The sequence below is a fragment of the Sceloporus undulatus genome, chromosome 6 (genome assembly GCF_019175285.1).
Source record: "Sceloporus undulatus isolate JIND9_A2432 ecotype Alabama chromosome 6, SceUnd_v1.1, whole genome shotgun sequence".
Classification (NCBI taxonomy): domain Eukaryota; kingdom Metazoa; phylum Chordata; class Lepidosauria; order Squamata; family Phrynosomatidae; genus Sceloporus; species Sceloporus undulatus.
In genome coordinates, this window is record NC_056527.1 from 26,733,534 (window position 1) to 26,748,754 (window position 15,221).

At 40.9% G+C, this 15,221-nt stretch overlaps 1 protein-coding gene across 1 annotated transcript in view; it reads right to left on the minus strand.

The window, feature by feature from the left end:
• Positions 1-5,719: 5,719 nt before the first annotated feature.
• Positions 5,720-15,221, minus strand: part of LOC121934056 (macrophage mannose receptor 1-like) — a 59,300-nt gene continuing 49,798 nt past the window's right edge. Inside the window, exons 27-30 of the mRNA XM_042474040.1 lie at positions 12,290-12,400; positions 10,297-10,503; positions 9,448-9,486; positions 5,720-7,266 (exon numbers count right to left, since the gene is read on the minus strand). Coding sequence (XP_042329974.1) covers positions 7,043-7,266; positions 9,448-9,486; positions 10,297-10,503; positions 12,290-12,400 — 581 coding nt within the window. The 3' untranslated portion in view covers positions 5,720-7,042. The remainder of the gene's footprint in view (positions 7,267-9,447; positions 9,487-10,296; positions 10,504-12,289; positions 12,401-15,221) is intronic.

Genomic DNA, 15,221 nt, shown 5'->3' on the forward strand with positions numbered 1-15,221 from the left:
ACCCCCCCTTCCTAAAATCCTAGCTACGTCCCTGCAGCAGTTCCCAACCTTTGTTGGGCCGCGACCCCCATTGGAGACGAAAGTCCCGCCCGCAGCCTCCCTGATTGGTTGGGAAGCTAGGAAGGGGTGGGACTTTCGGCCACCTACAAGCCCCAGTGGGCTTTGCGGCCGGAGGTCCCGCCCCTTCCTGGCCTCCCCACCAATTAGGGAGGCCGCAGAGGGAAAATGGGCAGGACGTCTGGTTGCAAAGCCCGCTGGGGCTTGCAGTCCCGTCCCCTTCTCCCCACGGTTGCCTGGCAGCCCCGGGGAGAAGAGGAGGAGGAGGCCCCCTGTCCCCCCTATCCCTTCCTCCCCATGGGTGCCTGCACCCACGGGAAGGAAGGGAGAGGAGGAGGCGGCCCCCCCATCCCTTCCTCCCCACGGGTGGCTGCACCCGCGGGAAGGAAGGGAAAGGAGGAGGCGGCCCCGCCTCCATTCCCTTCCTCCTTGCGCATGCCTGTGCCAGCGCGGGCATTCACAGGGAGAAGGGAAAGGAGGGAGCCCCACCCCTTCCCCTTTTCCCCGCGAGATGCCTGCTCCAGTGCTGGCACCCGTGGGGAGAAGGGGAGGGGGGAGGCAGGGGGATTCCTAGTCTGGAAACCCCCAGAAAGGGTCGCGCAACCCCCCAGAAAGATTTGTGATCCCCAGGTTGGGAATCCCTGCTCTACACTAATGCACAGAGCATGGGCAATAAGCAAGATTAACTTCAACTCCTAGCATAACAAAGCAAATATGATATAATAGGCCTCACTGAAACCTGGTGGGATGAGTCTCACGACTGGAATGTAGAAATAGAAGGGTATAACCTTTTCAAGAGAAACAGGCCAAACAGGAAAGGAGGAGGAATAGCCTTATATGTCAGGGACATTTACACCAGTGAAGAGATCCAGGACATCAATCCTGGAAGCCAGGTGGAGAGCATCTGGATAAAAATTAAAGGGCAGGGAAACAACAGGGATGTTATGGTGGGAGTCTACTACAGACCCCCAAATCAGAATGAGGAACTGGATGATGTTTTTCTAGAACAAATGACCACACATTCAGAAAAGAGAGCTGTAGTAGTGATGGGTGACTTCAACTATCCTGATATTTCCTGGAAGTCAAACTCAGCCAAATCCTTAAGGTCTAGAAAATTCCTCACTTGCCTTGGAGACAATGTCATTGTCCAAAAGATAGAAGAGGTAACAAGAGGGTCAGCTATTTTGGATCTGATCCTAACCAACAGGGATGACTTGGTTAATGGGGTGCAAGTGGTAGGATCCTTAGGTGGGAGTGATCATGTACTCCTGGAGTTTGTTATACAATGGAAAGGAGAAGCCAGGCATAGTCAGACATGCATTCTAGACTTTAGGAAAGCTGATTTTAATAAACTTAAAGAAATACTGGGGGTGATCCTATGGTCAGCAATACTAAAAGAGAAGGGAGTTCAAGACGGATGGGAGTTTCTTAAAAGGGAGATACTGAAGGCACAATTTCAAACAGTTCCAATGAGGAAGAAAAATGGGAGATGTCTCAAGAAACCAGGATGGATGACTAAAGAACTTTCAACTGAGCTAAGTTTTAAACGGGACATGTATAAGAAATGGAAAAAGGGGGAAATCACCAAAGAGGAATTCAGACAAATAGTGAGCACGTGTAGAGGTAAAGTCAGAAAAGCCAAAGCACAGAATGAACTCAGGCTTGCCAGAGAGGTTAAGGACAATAACAAGGGCTTTTTTGAATAGGTCCGCAGCAAAAGGAAGAAGAAGGAAATAGTAGGGCCACTACATGGAGAAGGTGGCAAAAGGCTAACACGAGACAGAGAAAAGACAGAATTACTCAACACCTTCTTTGCCTCAGTGTTCTGCGAAAAGGGAAAGGGTGCAATGGAGCAGAGGACAGAAAAGAGGAATTTCAGCACAGAATAAGTAAAGAGATAGTACAGGAATACCTGTTTAACCTAAACGAATATAAGTCTCCAGGACGAGATGAACTACATCCAAGGGTATCAAAAGAACTGGCGAATATAATATCAGAACCATTGGCAATAATCTTTGAGAACTCCTGGAAAACAGAAGTACCAGCAGACTGGAGGAGGGCAAATGTTGTCCCCATCTTCAAAAAGGGGAAAAAAGAGGATCCAAACAATTATCGTCCAGTTAGTCTGACATCAATACCAGGAAAGATTCTAGAGCAGATCATTAAAAAGAGAGTCTGTGAGCATCTAGAAAGCAATGTCATAATCACAAAAAGTCAACACGGGTTTCAGCGAAAGAAGTCATGCCAGACAAACCTGATCTCTTTTTTTGATAAAATTACCAGCTTGTTAGATGAAGGGAATGCTGTGGATGTAGTATATCTTGATTTGGTTTCAGAGTTCATCATGTTCACTTTGATTTTCTCTTTATTTTATTGTTTCCCCCCTTTTTAATTTTTATTGATATATTTGTGGTTTTGGTTTTATGAACTCTTTTTGTGTTCATCTATCTTATTCTGTTCTCTTTAAATGTGTCCATTTGTTTGTCCAAGCTTTCAAAATTAGTTCAAATGAGAGGAGACCCTATTTGTAAGAAGTACATTTTGCAACCGGATGAAGCTATTTTCAGCTGTATGGGTGGAGTACACTGTAAATGATGAGCAAAATGTCCATCTCCTGTGGTCTACACCAAAGTTCATTATCTTACATTGAAAGAGGAAGTTAAAACTTCAATTTAGTAATGGGTTTTTAAGTAACAATAAGTTTTCTAGAAGTGAGGCTTTTAAATTCAGAATCCATGAAGCCTTGCTTGCTTGCTTGCTTCTTTATTTTTGTATTGCTTGTACAGTAGTTCTTCCTTGCATTTCAGGTTATTATGTAGCAGGTGGCTACTCTTAGAAAGATTTATCTCTAGTATAATTCAAGGAGAAAAGAAGCCACCAGGCAATGATTAATGCAATGATTTCTTGTAGGATTGTCACCAGGCAAATTAGAAGCTGTGTCTTCAAGGCTGGTAAGGGCGGGGTATATTAATATAACATTACACTTGCTGCTTATCCTGGCAAAAGGGGACATGGCTGGGCAGGATATTGTGATCATAGGATAGGGGATAGTAGAAAACAATGCCACTATTAAAATAACTTGTGTGTGTGAAGGAAGAACACAGGCAGAGGTGAAAGTAGTACACAAATTGGACTAATGTTAGTGGACAGGCAAAAACTCTAAGACAAAGGCAAAAGCCAAAAGCTAAAGACCAACTCAAAATATGTCAAAGTGAAACAATCTATTACTGTATAGGCAAAACTTCTATAAGAATCATAGAATTGGATGAGACCAGATGGGCCATCCAGTCCGACACACTGCCATGAAGGAATACACAATCAAATCACCCCCAACAGATGGCCATCCAGCTTCTGTTTAAAAACCTTCAAAGTACGATACTCCACCACACTCTGAAGGAGTATGATCCACTGTCAAACAGCTCTTACTGTCAGAAAGTTGTTCTAAATGTGGAATCTCTTTTCCTGTAGTTAGCATCCATTGCTCCATTTCCCAGTTTTTGGAGCAGGAGGAAACAAGCTAGCTCCATCCTCAATATGACATTATTTCATATATTTAAACATGGTTATCATGTCACTCCTTAACTTTCTCTTCTTTGGGCTAAACATAACCAGCTCCCTAAACTGATCCTCCTAGGGCATGGTTTCCAGACATTTCACCATTTTGATTGCCCTCCTCTGGACAAGCTCCAGCTTGTCCATATTCTTCTTGATGTTCTCTGTACTGTTGCCTACTAAATATGTGTGAGTTATGTTGTTTTACTCCATCAGTACATCTGAAGAAGTGAAGTGAAGTCCACAAAAGCTTATGCAAAAATAAATCAGTTACTCCTAAAGGTGCAGTTAGATTCCTTCCTCCCCCCCCCCACACTTTTATTTTTATGCTGAAACTGTTTAACACATATATATTTTTGAATCACAGACTGTTGCATATAAACATATCCAATTAGTATGCCTTTGTTATCTCTGTATTCCACCCAGATCCCAAGATTGCACACTAAAGTTTATTTTTTATGTTTTCATGGTACCTTCGGCAAAACAAAGGTGACAAAGAGAATACCACAATGTGGATTTTATTTTATGATCAACATAACTATCCCTGCATTTTAAAAAAAAAAGTTGTAGAAGATGTACCAGACTTACCAAAGCTCTAGCTCCTCTCCATCTGGTGCAGTTAGGCATGAATATGAGAATTGTTTGGTATAGCACTAGAAATTCATAACTGTGACAACAAGCTATTAGTTTTTTATGATAATGTTCTCATGCTGTTCCTATAAACCAAGGGTGGGCAACTGTTGGGGGTTAGAGGGCTTGACTGGCTTCCCAGGAGACACTGAAAGGCCATAGGTCTGCAAATAAGTTAATTTTTTTTTTTGTCGTCGTCCCCTAAATGTCATTCTAGGGAGCATGTTTTTTGGCTTTCTATGGGTCATCCTGTTTTTAAAAAGGCTTCCTCCAGACCTAAAACAGACCATGAAGAATGTGGATTTATTTTATCGTCGACATGAAGAAATTTGGGGACCAAAACATTTTGATCTTGTTCTGGGGGCATAGTGGGTTCTGGGAGCACAGAAACAGCTCTGGGGGGCTGCATACAGCCTGCAAGCCACACCTTGTCCACTGCTGCTGCTAACAGTGCATTGGGAGCAATGATGTAATTGTAACAAGAAAGATCTGACCTGCCAGTTTTGCTTGCTCTCCCCCCTCCCCCATTATGGGAAAATAGAGTTGTTTTCCTATCGTTTTGCCTGTGCATTAAGTAAGACAATGATACTCAAAGTGCTAGTTCATGGACTAGTGCTGCAGCTCCTCCAAAATTTCACAGATGAAAATCGGACATGTATGGCTAAGTAGTTCAAAGTAGTTTTTCCTTCTTCTTTTTTTTAACCAGGTAATTGATTGCCTTGGGAAGAAATTTGGAGTCACACAACAGCTGATGTTCAGGTAGGAGAGACTGTGAGCATTTACTTTTGCCAGATCCTACTGAGAAGAGTGGGACTCTTTCCCCTTCCCTCCTCTAAGTCCAGGTGCTTTGTAGGAAGGAAGCTTATACATATATATGACATCAATCCATTGCATGTGAATAAAAGTTCTGGAAAAGGTGCAAAGATTTGGTGGTTCCTGGGGGTTGGAAAGCCCATAAATGCAATAATGAACAATCACAAGCATGGGGAGAGAGAAAAGAAGGGATTGCTAACAAATGTAGAAGAGTAACAAGTCAATCGTACACTTGTAAAAGGCTTGTTGATTTCTAGTTTCATTTCCCTTTTTTGGCCTGTTTGGGTGAGTCATACTGAGGAGTAAGAAGTTGGAGTGTTGTAATATAATAATTAGAGAGTACCCTTTGTTACTAAAAAATTGAAAACTGGAGAGGGTTCCTGTACATTTAATGCTTTAGTAAAAGAGGAAATTTTGGCATATGTTGCTTGTTACCTGGCTGCATCATAAGCAATCATTAAAAGAACAGAAACACTATCTTCAGTTTTCACTTTGGCAACCCTTGCTTAAATAGCAATCCTAATGACAACTTAGTAAGCGGCTCTTACTTAGAGTCAATTATTTTATCATAGGAATTTGTGACTCAGTTTTTGAAATATGTGCAACATTTTCTAAACCATCTATTTCTTGATGCTATAGGATACCGAAATTTATTGTGTATGTTTATTTAGATATTTTTGTACAGTATTTTAAAAACAATTTCACCACAAATGAACTAATAATAAAAAAATATGTAGAAATAAACAGAGCATAAAACCAAACTTGACAAATCAGCATGAGGACAAAAAATGATTCATACAAAGATGTATAGAACAGAAACATTTACAAATTATATTTTACAAGTAAAACAGAGGTTCATTGTTGATTTATATTAAGTGCTTCCTCCATCAGCTGATATCATTTGTCTTTCAGCAAACCTATGGGAAAATATCACCACTTGTTTAAGCCCACATAGTGAACAGTTGGTGCAATGAACTAGAACCATAAACTGAGGTACAAATTCATTACACCATTTCGCATTCGTTCATACACTTGCTGTTTTAAGGCTACCATCTCTGGGGAGATGAACCTTCTAAAAGCAATGTAAGAAAACTTGAAAGCCAATATTAATGTGCTTTCTGTTTCACCCTTCCAAAGTGATTGCCAACGTGGTTGAAAGCCTTCAGAGTGAAATTCATCGATGTGAACAGGGAAGAGGGACATATGTCAGGTAGAACAACAACAACAACACCCAGGAGAATAAATATTCTTCTGTAACATTTACATCAAAAGACAGGTAGCTGTAAACCTTGCACAGCAGTAACCGAAAGTAGAGCAGAGCTTTCCTTTCCACACATTGCATCATCAAGAACTCTCTATAAAATTAGGCTCGGTAAACTGTACCTGTTGAGTTCTTTTTAGAGCATCACAGAATTATGGCCCTTAATTTTACCAATCATATGATCTTTAAAAATATTCTCTATAACCTATGATTTTGCTGAACAGCCATTCTACAGCCAGAAAATTCCACATTGTGAGCTTTATTCTAGATCACGGTGAGAGAAGAGTGGGCTGCAGGCCATGTGCAACCCCAAGGATGTTTTTCAACCCCCCCCCAAAGGATGTATCTCCTTCAAGGGAAAATAAACCCCACATTCCTTTTTGGGTAGATGTCCCATACAGGCCTGGAACAGGTGAGGAGATGCAAAAAAGCATCCAAATGCAGCAAATCACCAATAGTGCAGTTCCAGAGCCTTTGAGAAAAGGTGGTATCCATCATCTTTAGATTAAAAAAAATTACCCCCTTCAAACAGGGTGCTGGGGAGGGAAAATGAAGGAATGGCTTTCCAGGATCTCAGGCAGCCCCCACGTAGTCCCAGAAATTGTCCATCCAAGAGTATTAGCGCTTAAGCCAAATATTTTCGAAATGCTTTCTTCTATGGTGAAACACAATATCCTTCTACCTAGCTTTCAATCCTATTGTATTCACTGATATTGCTGCTGAAACTTATTATTCTACTTCTTTTTTGTCCACTTGAGATTCTGGGTCTTTCTGAAGGGTAATCACATTGCCATTATACATGGAGTTCTCAAAACCACCAGTGGGTTGTGGTTGTCTCCTTCTTCTTTTGTAGAAAATATAGGCTGTGATGCCTGCACCAGTAAGGATAAGCATAACCAAGATTACTGCTATCACAGCTGTGCCATTTGCTGATTCACGAACCCCCGCGTGCTCTATGGATGAAAAACATATACAAAACTTTTAAGTATCTGATACTGTGAAAAAAAAATGTTCAGTTCCATTTACATCACAGGTAAACAACCTTTCCAACCTGAAAGGCCAAATACAGCAATAGTTGTGTGTGTGTGCACACGCGCGCGCACATGTGCATGCGCAGAGCAACAGATACCCCTATTCTCCCACATTTTAATAGCATTTTTAAAATCTACACCTCTTGCATTTCTACTCCTTACCTGCAGAAGCATCTGGTCCCAAGCAATGCATTGGGGCATACTGATATGCCTTATAGGCGTAATTGTCTGAGACATGTAGGAGGGAACTAAGAGAACAAGGGGGAACATCGAAGAAATGGCCATTAAAGTCTAAATTCACAGCCAATCATTGTGTCTTAGTCTCCTGCGGATAATTCCAGGAACTAATTAGTTGTCTCAGCCTTATTTAATTGAAGTGGATCCTATACAACTAACCTCAGCTACAGCTTTGGTTCTAAATTTATTTTTACAACATATTGTTGAAAAACCATAAGGAAGACTGAGAGGAAGAGAAACACGGAATGTTGCAATTTGTACCACAAATCTAGGAAGATGTGTGGTGGAGGTGGCAGCAATACGAAGCAAGTATGCAATTGTTTTTACTTTTATGAGGGGGAGGGATCTGACAAGAACCCTTCATCCTATAAATTATCTCACCACTACTCCAACTTGTTGTATCAGTCCCTGCCACTAGACTTGCTCTTTCTCCTTCTTTCCAACCTATCCTTTTTTGCCTTCTCTCAAATGTTCCTTTGTCTCCTCCTAACTTGCCCTGTTTTTCCCCTCCAATATTTCTGCCTCACTACAGCTTCCTCTTTCCTTCTTTCTGCTCACACCCTTCCCATCAGCATTTCACCCCTCCATTTCTTATAGTTTTCTTTTTCAAACAAAAATGTAACAGAGACCTGCCACAGCCTCCCAGACAGGGGCATTGATGTCGGAGGAGGAAGCTGTAGTTCCAGTAATGGACTGAATGGAAAAGAATCTCTGTGTGAGAGAGATGACGCTAAGTAATTTAGGCGCAGTGAACTCAATCTAAATTATTCCAAAGAGGTATACATAGGATTATAGCCTTAAAGGAAGAGGAACTCTTATTTTCCAGACACTGTTCCTTTTTCTGTGTAATGGGGTGCTGTCCTTTCACTTCCTTCTGAAATCCTTAGGCTCATGTCTGAGGGAGAGTTTATTTGCATCAACGTCTGGCCTGCCAGCCCCAAAGGACACTATTACCCCTCCCAAATAAAGCACAGAAAGCCTGCAACATAGGCTATATAACTGATGGCAGGTAGAAGGAGTGATATCTAATCAAGCAGCTCACATTGCCTTTCATTGAATTAATACCAGTACAGGAAATAAGACACAATGGCAAGAATTCCCAGGTATATTATACTAGAAGAAAGCCAATTTCCTAAGCATAGAATTGCAAACTTGTCAAAGGCACATGATATAATGTGAAGGGGGTGGGAGAGGCTTGGCCTGGAAACCTGTTTATGAGAGGTTTATGTCATCAAACCAGAACTTCCTTTTTGGGGTAGAGGGTAGCCATTTTGTTTAAGAGGCTAGGTGAAGGCTTATATTAACAGTTATTTTAAAAATTGCTCCTTTTGATCCCATTAAGGGATCAAAAGCAGCAAAAGTCCATAAGGCTCTGCTGGAGGTTGTCACTCCACCGACCCACATGGGAATGCCTCAGATACAGTGTCATTCCAAGTGATACTAAGCAAATGATGGCTGCCAGTGCTCCAACCGTATCCCATTGCAGCAATGACCAGCAATTTGCCTTTTTTGTGCATGTGGCAATTGTCATTAACCATAGTGTCCCAGGAAAAAAAATCTATACCTTGCCTATGTTGGGAAAAAGAAAATGATAACTTACAGCAACCATAAAGAGTCCCATTGCCACCACATCAGTAGTGTAAAAATGTTTTTAAAAACAACCTACACCACTGCTGCTGTCTACCAAAGAATACACAGCTCCATAAGAAATCTCTTGAATAAATGTTGCTGGCATCTACTCCTAAAAACATTCTTCTTATTTTTGAGTCAATGTTTCACTTTTGTGAACTTTTGACCTGGTGGTATGTCTCATACAATACAAATGCTTATAATTTGAACTGGATTTTTGGCAGAAAACAACCTTACCTTTACCATCTGTAGGCATTGCAGTTGGCACTTCAAGAGCTGTAAAATAAAAAAGTAGTTACAAGGTGTAGTGAAATTTATATTGCAGCAAATTTCAATAATTAATAATTTCAACAAATATTTTCAGCATAGTAGTAGGAATATAAGGATGTTGGAAAGCAAAACAGAAAAGCCAGATCTATACAGTGTGCAAAATTATGACATGAGAGATATGAACCCTGTCTGCATGGGCCAAATAAAATGTCCTCCCCCTGTTCCCACGGCAAGGAATCCTAATAATGGAGGACCCAATGCTTGATTCTGATGTGAAGAGTCTAGAGGACATCCAGTCAGTCACTTCAGCACTGAGCCTGGGGTATAATACCCTCAATTAAAAAACAAAACAAAAAACTGCTGTTTGGTCCATATCTTCCTGGAACATGCCCCTCTGTGCCCCCTGACACAGCCGCCATGACATCAAGTTGCTTCCTCTGAGATCAGAACAAGCTGCCCAGCCATGTGAATGATGCTGGGTATCTGGTTCTGACTTCAGTGGCAACTGTGCCAGGCATCACAGTGAAACATGTGTGCAAATAGCTGTCCAGCATTGCAACAGAGTGACCTGGGTAACAGGGGCAGCTCTGGGGCCAGAATACTCCAGGCTGTTCCCGGAACATTCTGGCCCATTCAGACACCATCATCCAGTCAGCTTAATAGCTGAACAAAGATTTGACCTGGATCTCTTTGGTTTATTAAATTCTAACTTTATCTGGAAATGTCCTAATTGCATACATCACCTCTGTAACCACATGCTGCTTTTCAGCAGTCATTGCTTAATCCAGTACATAACAGTAACAATTTAAGACTTACTCTTGGATGTTTTACAGATAAATCCTTTAGATGGATAGTAGCAGCCTTGACCAAGCCACTCCCCAGTATGGCCATTCATGAAAATGCATTGCTCTTGAAAAATGGCATGGCCTTTTTCATGGTAATAACTGTGGTTATAAGGTTCAGGTGGTCCATCTTTCCAGTTCACAAAATCCACTTCAGTCTTATCTTCCCATTCCCATTCTCCTAATTATAAAATGAAAAGACCAGAATCAGAAGGAATAGCATGTTGATTATAAATGGACACAGACATACTTTTTAGAAGTACACATTGACTTATTTCTTCTCAGACTGTCTCACTGTCAGGAAAAAATGTGTGATCATATGTATAGCAGTTGAGTACAGGGGAGTTTTGGAAATGTCTTGCTCACTGAATTGCCGTGCGTTGAAGTCGACTTGAAGACAATTAACAACAACCGCAACATGTCTCTACGTCTGTGTTTGTGTGAGATCAGTTTTCAAAATCAAATTTCAATGATTTTGTGCATCACTTCCTTTACCTGGGACATAGTGGACCCTACCTTTCATAGTCATCTGAAGCTTCCTACAGACAAAGCAAAAGTCTCAGTAAATGCCAGATTTTGTTCCTGAACAAGCTTGTTTTATTTCTGACATCCAGATTACTTTTTTTTGTCTTGAAATACTTCAAGTAGAACGCTCAGTACGGCTGAAGACTTTTTATACCCACTGGGTGCAGGAGGGAGAATATGACTAGAATATCAGTTTATCAGATATTCCATGAAACTACATGTGGCATGTCATTGGGAGAGCGAAGGTGCAGAACACAAGGGAAGGAAGGAAATATGAAATATTTCAGGGGGGAAATAGATGCTGGAGCAGGAAAATGCGTGTACAGGTATAATAAAAACAAAAGGAATTGGAAATTCTCAGTACTTTTGAGGCAGTCTAACTGAGCCCTGACTCTCATGATCACGTTTTAGGTAGACCAGGAGCTTGTCTACATGATTTAAACACTCCTCATTCTATTCAAATGTGATAGAATGTAAACTATTAGCTTCTGGTATATATTTTATATTGCACATGGACTCCCAACATATCTAAACCATTCTTACCTTCCTAGTGATATGGATGGACATGAGAGTCAATGGCTAGCTATACATATCTAGATAGGTCTCTGCCCTGGTTGGTGCTAGCAGACGGATAAATGGAAAGTGATACCAAACAGCAAGTAGCAGAATGAGCTTATCGCATGCATCTGAAAAGTGTTTAAAGCCTCCCAGGCTGGAATCAGAACACAGGATGGAAACAGGGATAATTGCATGGCAAATTACCACCTAATCACCGCCCACAATCAGCTCAGGTCCAAGCTGGGTCCCAGCCATGCTCCACCTTTACTTTTTAGAAGTCAGAAGCTTTCCGGCTTCTTTTTTCCCCCAACTTTTATTTTTATTTGCTTTTTCTTTACAATAAGCGTGTTATATACATACCTTTCTATTTTTTCCTTACCCCCTCCCTATCCCTCCCATTCCTCCCCAACCCCTCTCCCCCTACTCTCTCCCCTCTTACCCCTTTCCGGCTTCTAAAAAATGTGGTTGGAGCATGACTGGGCTCCGGGCTGATGGTGGGTGGTGATTAGGTGGCGATTTAGCATATGATAATCCCTGCCTCCATCTCGTGTCCTGGCTCCAGCCAGGGAGATTTGAAATGCTTTTAAAGTCCATGCGATAAGCTCCTAAGATTGGTTCATGTACCATCATCACTAGTATCTATATGGCAATATTAAGAGGCAGGACAGTACTTCTTGAAAATGGACAAGTTTTCTTCTGAATAGTCAGTGGGAATGCTCACAATATCAAACTGAAGAAAATTTGCCAGCACAATCCAGTTTGCACTTCCTGCATTAATTGTTAAGCCTTTTCACTTGGAAAAAAAACCAACAACATAAAAGTATACCTTACAACATATTTTAACATACCCCAGTACAGAGAAATATTGAAAGTTAAACAATTACCATCCACATTTTTGAATAATCCTATCCAAAATTTCGTTTGACTTAATTGATGAGTGTGGTCCAGCAAAAAATTCATTTCTGCTAAATCTTCTATAGAAGTCAAAGTGCCACCTTAAAAATATCAGAAAAGTGTTACTTATTCATGCCTATAAAATAAAAAAATATTTTTAAAAGAAAAATGTCCAAAAGTCTTTCTTAATTTTATTATTTTATTTATTTATTAGAGTATTTATACCCTGCCCTTCAGCCCTAAAGGCTATCAGAGTGGCTTACAATTATTAAATGAACCCAATAAAATTTAAAATCCACAAAACACCTATACAGTCAGCCGTTCTTATCCACAGATTTTTATCCATAGATTCAAGCATCCAAAGCTTGGAAATATTCCAAAAAAGTATAAATTCCAAATAGCAAACCTTGATTTTCCATTTTATATAAGGGACACCATTTTGCTCTGCCATTTAATGTGATTTGAGCATCCACAGATTTTTTTTTTAAACCAAACCCCAGCAGATAACACTGTACCTTTATTGGGCCAACCAAAAATACATAAAATACATCATGCAAGTTCTCAAAGCCCCACTGGCTTCCTCATCAAGCAAAATGTTAAAAATCATACAGGAAAAGATGAAAAATGACAATGTTAGAGTCACAGGTCTACAATTTGTCAATTTGGATATCCCTCCAGATCTTAAGTGACAAAAACAAAAATGGCATCTTGATAAAATAGTTATCGGTTGGACCAACTGATTGGCTGTTTTGTGGGTTTTGGATGTTACTGTATTTTGCTTTATGAGCAACATGGCTACCCCTGGATATGTTTCCCAGAAATATTTGTAAAATTAATAAATATTATTCATATAATATTTAATATATTAGCATTGTTGTTAAACTCTCCTTATGACCCCATCCCCAAATCCAAATGACAAGTATTGTTCTGTTCGCATGATGCTTGGAAAGATAAAGAGCAGCAACAACGAATTATATGCATCAAACATTCAAAAAGCACTCCAGGTACTTCTATACTATAAAGAACCTGGCAGGGCGGAGGGAATCTAGAAGTGATCTCTGCCAAAATATTTCACATTAATTCTCAGTGGTTTTACATACACCTATTATGGTTGATTTATATGAAATGAGACTTAGGAGCGAAACAGATGGTCAAAATATGCACGTTTCCAGCTGGCTTCAAGGCAGGGCATTTATATTATGCATATCTCAAAGCCAGCAGGAAACCGCCAGGAAAGTCAGACTAAAATGGAGATGTATTTTTCTGCCTCTTCCCCAAAAGTGAGCACCTTCGCTTGTTCATCTAAATGCTGCAACACCAGAGTGGCTCTATCCAAGGGGTGCTCTATCCAAGCCCTAACCCTGTGTATATAAATGCTCCATCACAAGAGTGCATTTAGAGGGGGCAGAGCTTCTGTACCCAAGCAGTGGGGGTGGCAATGCCCAAAAGAGAAACCATGATATTTCTCCTTGAGATAAGTAACACACACACAAAGTGGACAGTCAAAGAGGGGACATGGGGTGAAGGGTCATGGTTGTACCTTCCTAGCATGTGCATGGTCACATCTTTACACCAATGCCCTGGCCCAGTGGAGTGCTGCACATGTGACCGTACAGGTTCACAGGGATGGCCACTGCTGGCAGTTTGCTCCTATGATGGTATGCAGGGATGGTAGGGGGAATGATTTTAAAAAAAGTACTCAGCAATGTGGCTTGAAGCTGTGCCGTGCACACTCTAGTCACCTTGGGAGCCAGCAGTACGGTTGGTGGAAACTCGGATCACTTTCAGAAAAGGGAGCTTCAAGCCACTTTTCCCAGCCCATCTGTTTCACGCCAAAGATGCATTGTTTTGTTGTAGTTCAGGTCCTTTTCGGCTGAACACTCCCAATAAGTGGTTCTGAGGGCTATTTAGCCTTGAGTCATTAACTTATTAAGTTCTTCAGGGCTCAGTACTGTCCACTACATTTTTCAACATTTACATTAAGCTATCGGGAGATGTTATCCAGATTTTTGGTGGTGGGTTTCATTAATAGGCTGATAAGATCCAGGTATGTTGCTCTACTTCATCTCAAGTCAGGGAGATGATGGAAACATTGAATCACTGTCCAGAGCCAAATGGACTGAGAGAATGGATGTGGCTGCACAAGTTTGAGTTCAATCCACACAAGACAGAAATTATGTTGGCTATCAGAAAAGCCAAGAAGAGACTGGGATTACTACCTGTTCGGGAAGTTGTTCTCCTTCTGAAGGATCACAGTTTAGGGGTACTTTTGCATCCAGTGTTGCTTCTAGAAGGTTATGTGGTTGCTGTTGCCTTTGCCCAACTTCAGTTGGTATATTGGCTGTGCCTCTTTCTACGGAAAATTAATTTTGCCAGTGATCCATGGCTACAATATTCAATTAAAATATTGTAATATGCTGTATGTGGGGTTGACCTCAAAGTATTTGGAAGCTAGTGCCAATGCAAAAAGTAGTGATCAGACTGTTCTCATGCACTTTAGAGGCTGTGTGCCACCCATCTTTAATCAACTGCGCTGGCTTACAGGTCATTTTCAAGATCAAGTAAAGGAAGTCGTCTTGACTTAATAAATATCCTGGGACCACTCTAAATCTTTTTCATGTGAGCCTGCCTGGAAGTTGAGATCTTCAGCAGAGGCCCTACTGCATGCTCCACCACTCCAGGAGGTTGGATTGATAGGCATACAAGACAGTGTGTTCTCTGAAGCACAGATTTGATTTCCAAAGGAAGATAAGCTAGGTTGGCTCCTTTTCATTGTGGTTCTAATAAGTGGCCAAAACTGTGTTACTCTACCTGGCCTTCAATTTCTAATATGGTTTTTCTCTGTTTTTAAATCTTAAATGCTTTTTTATTGCACATCACTTTGGGATCCCTGGTATACAGAAAAACAAATAAGGAAAGGAA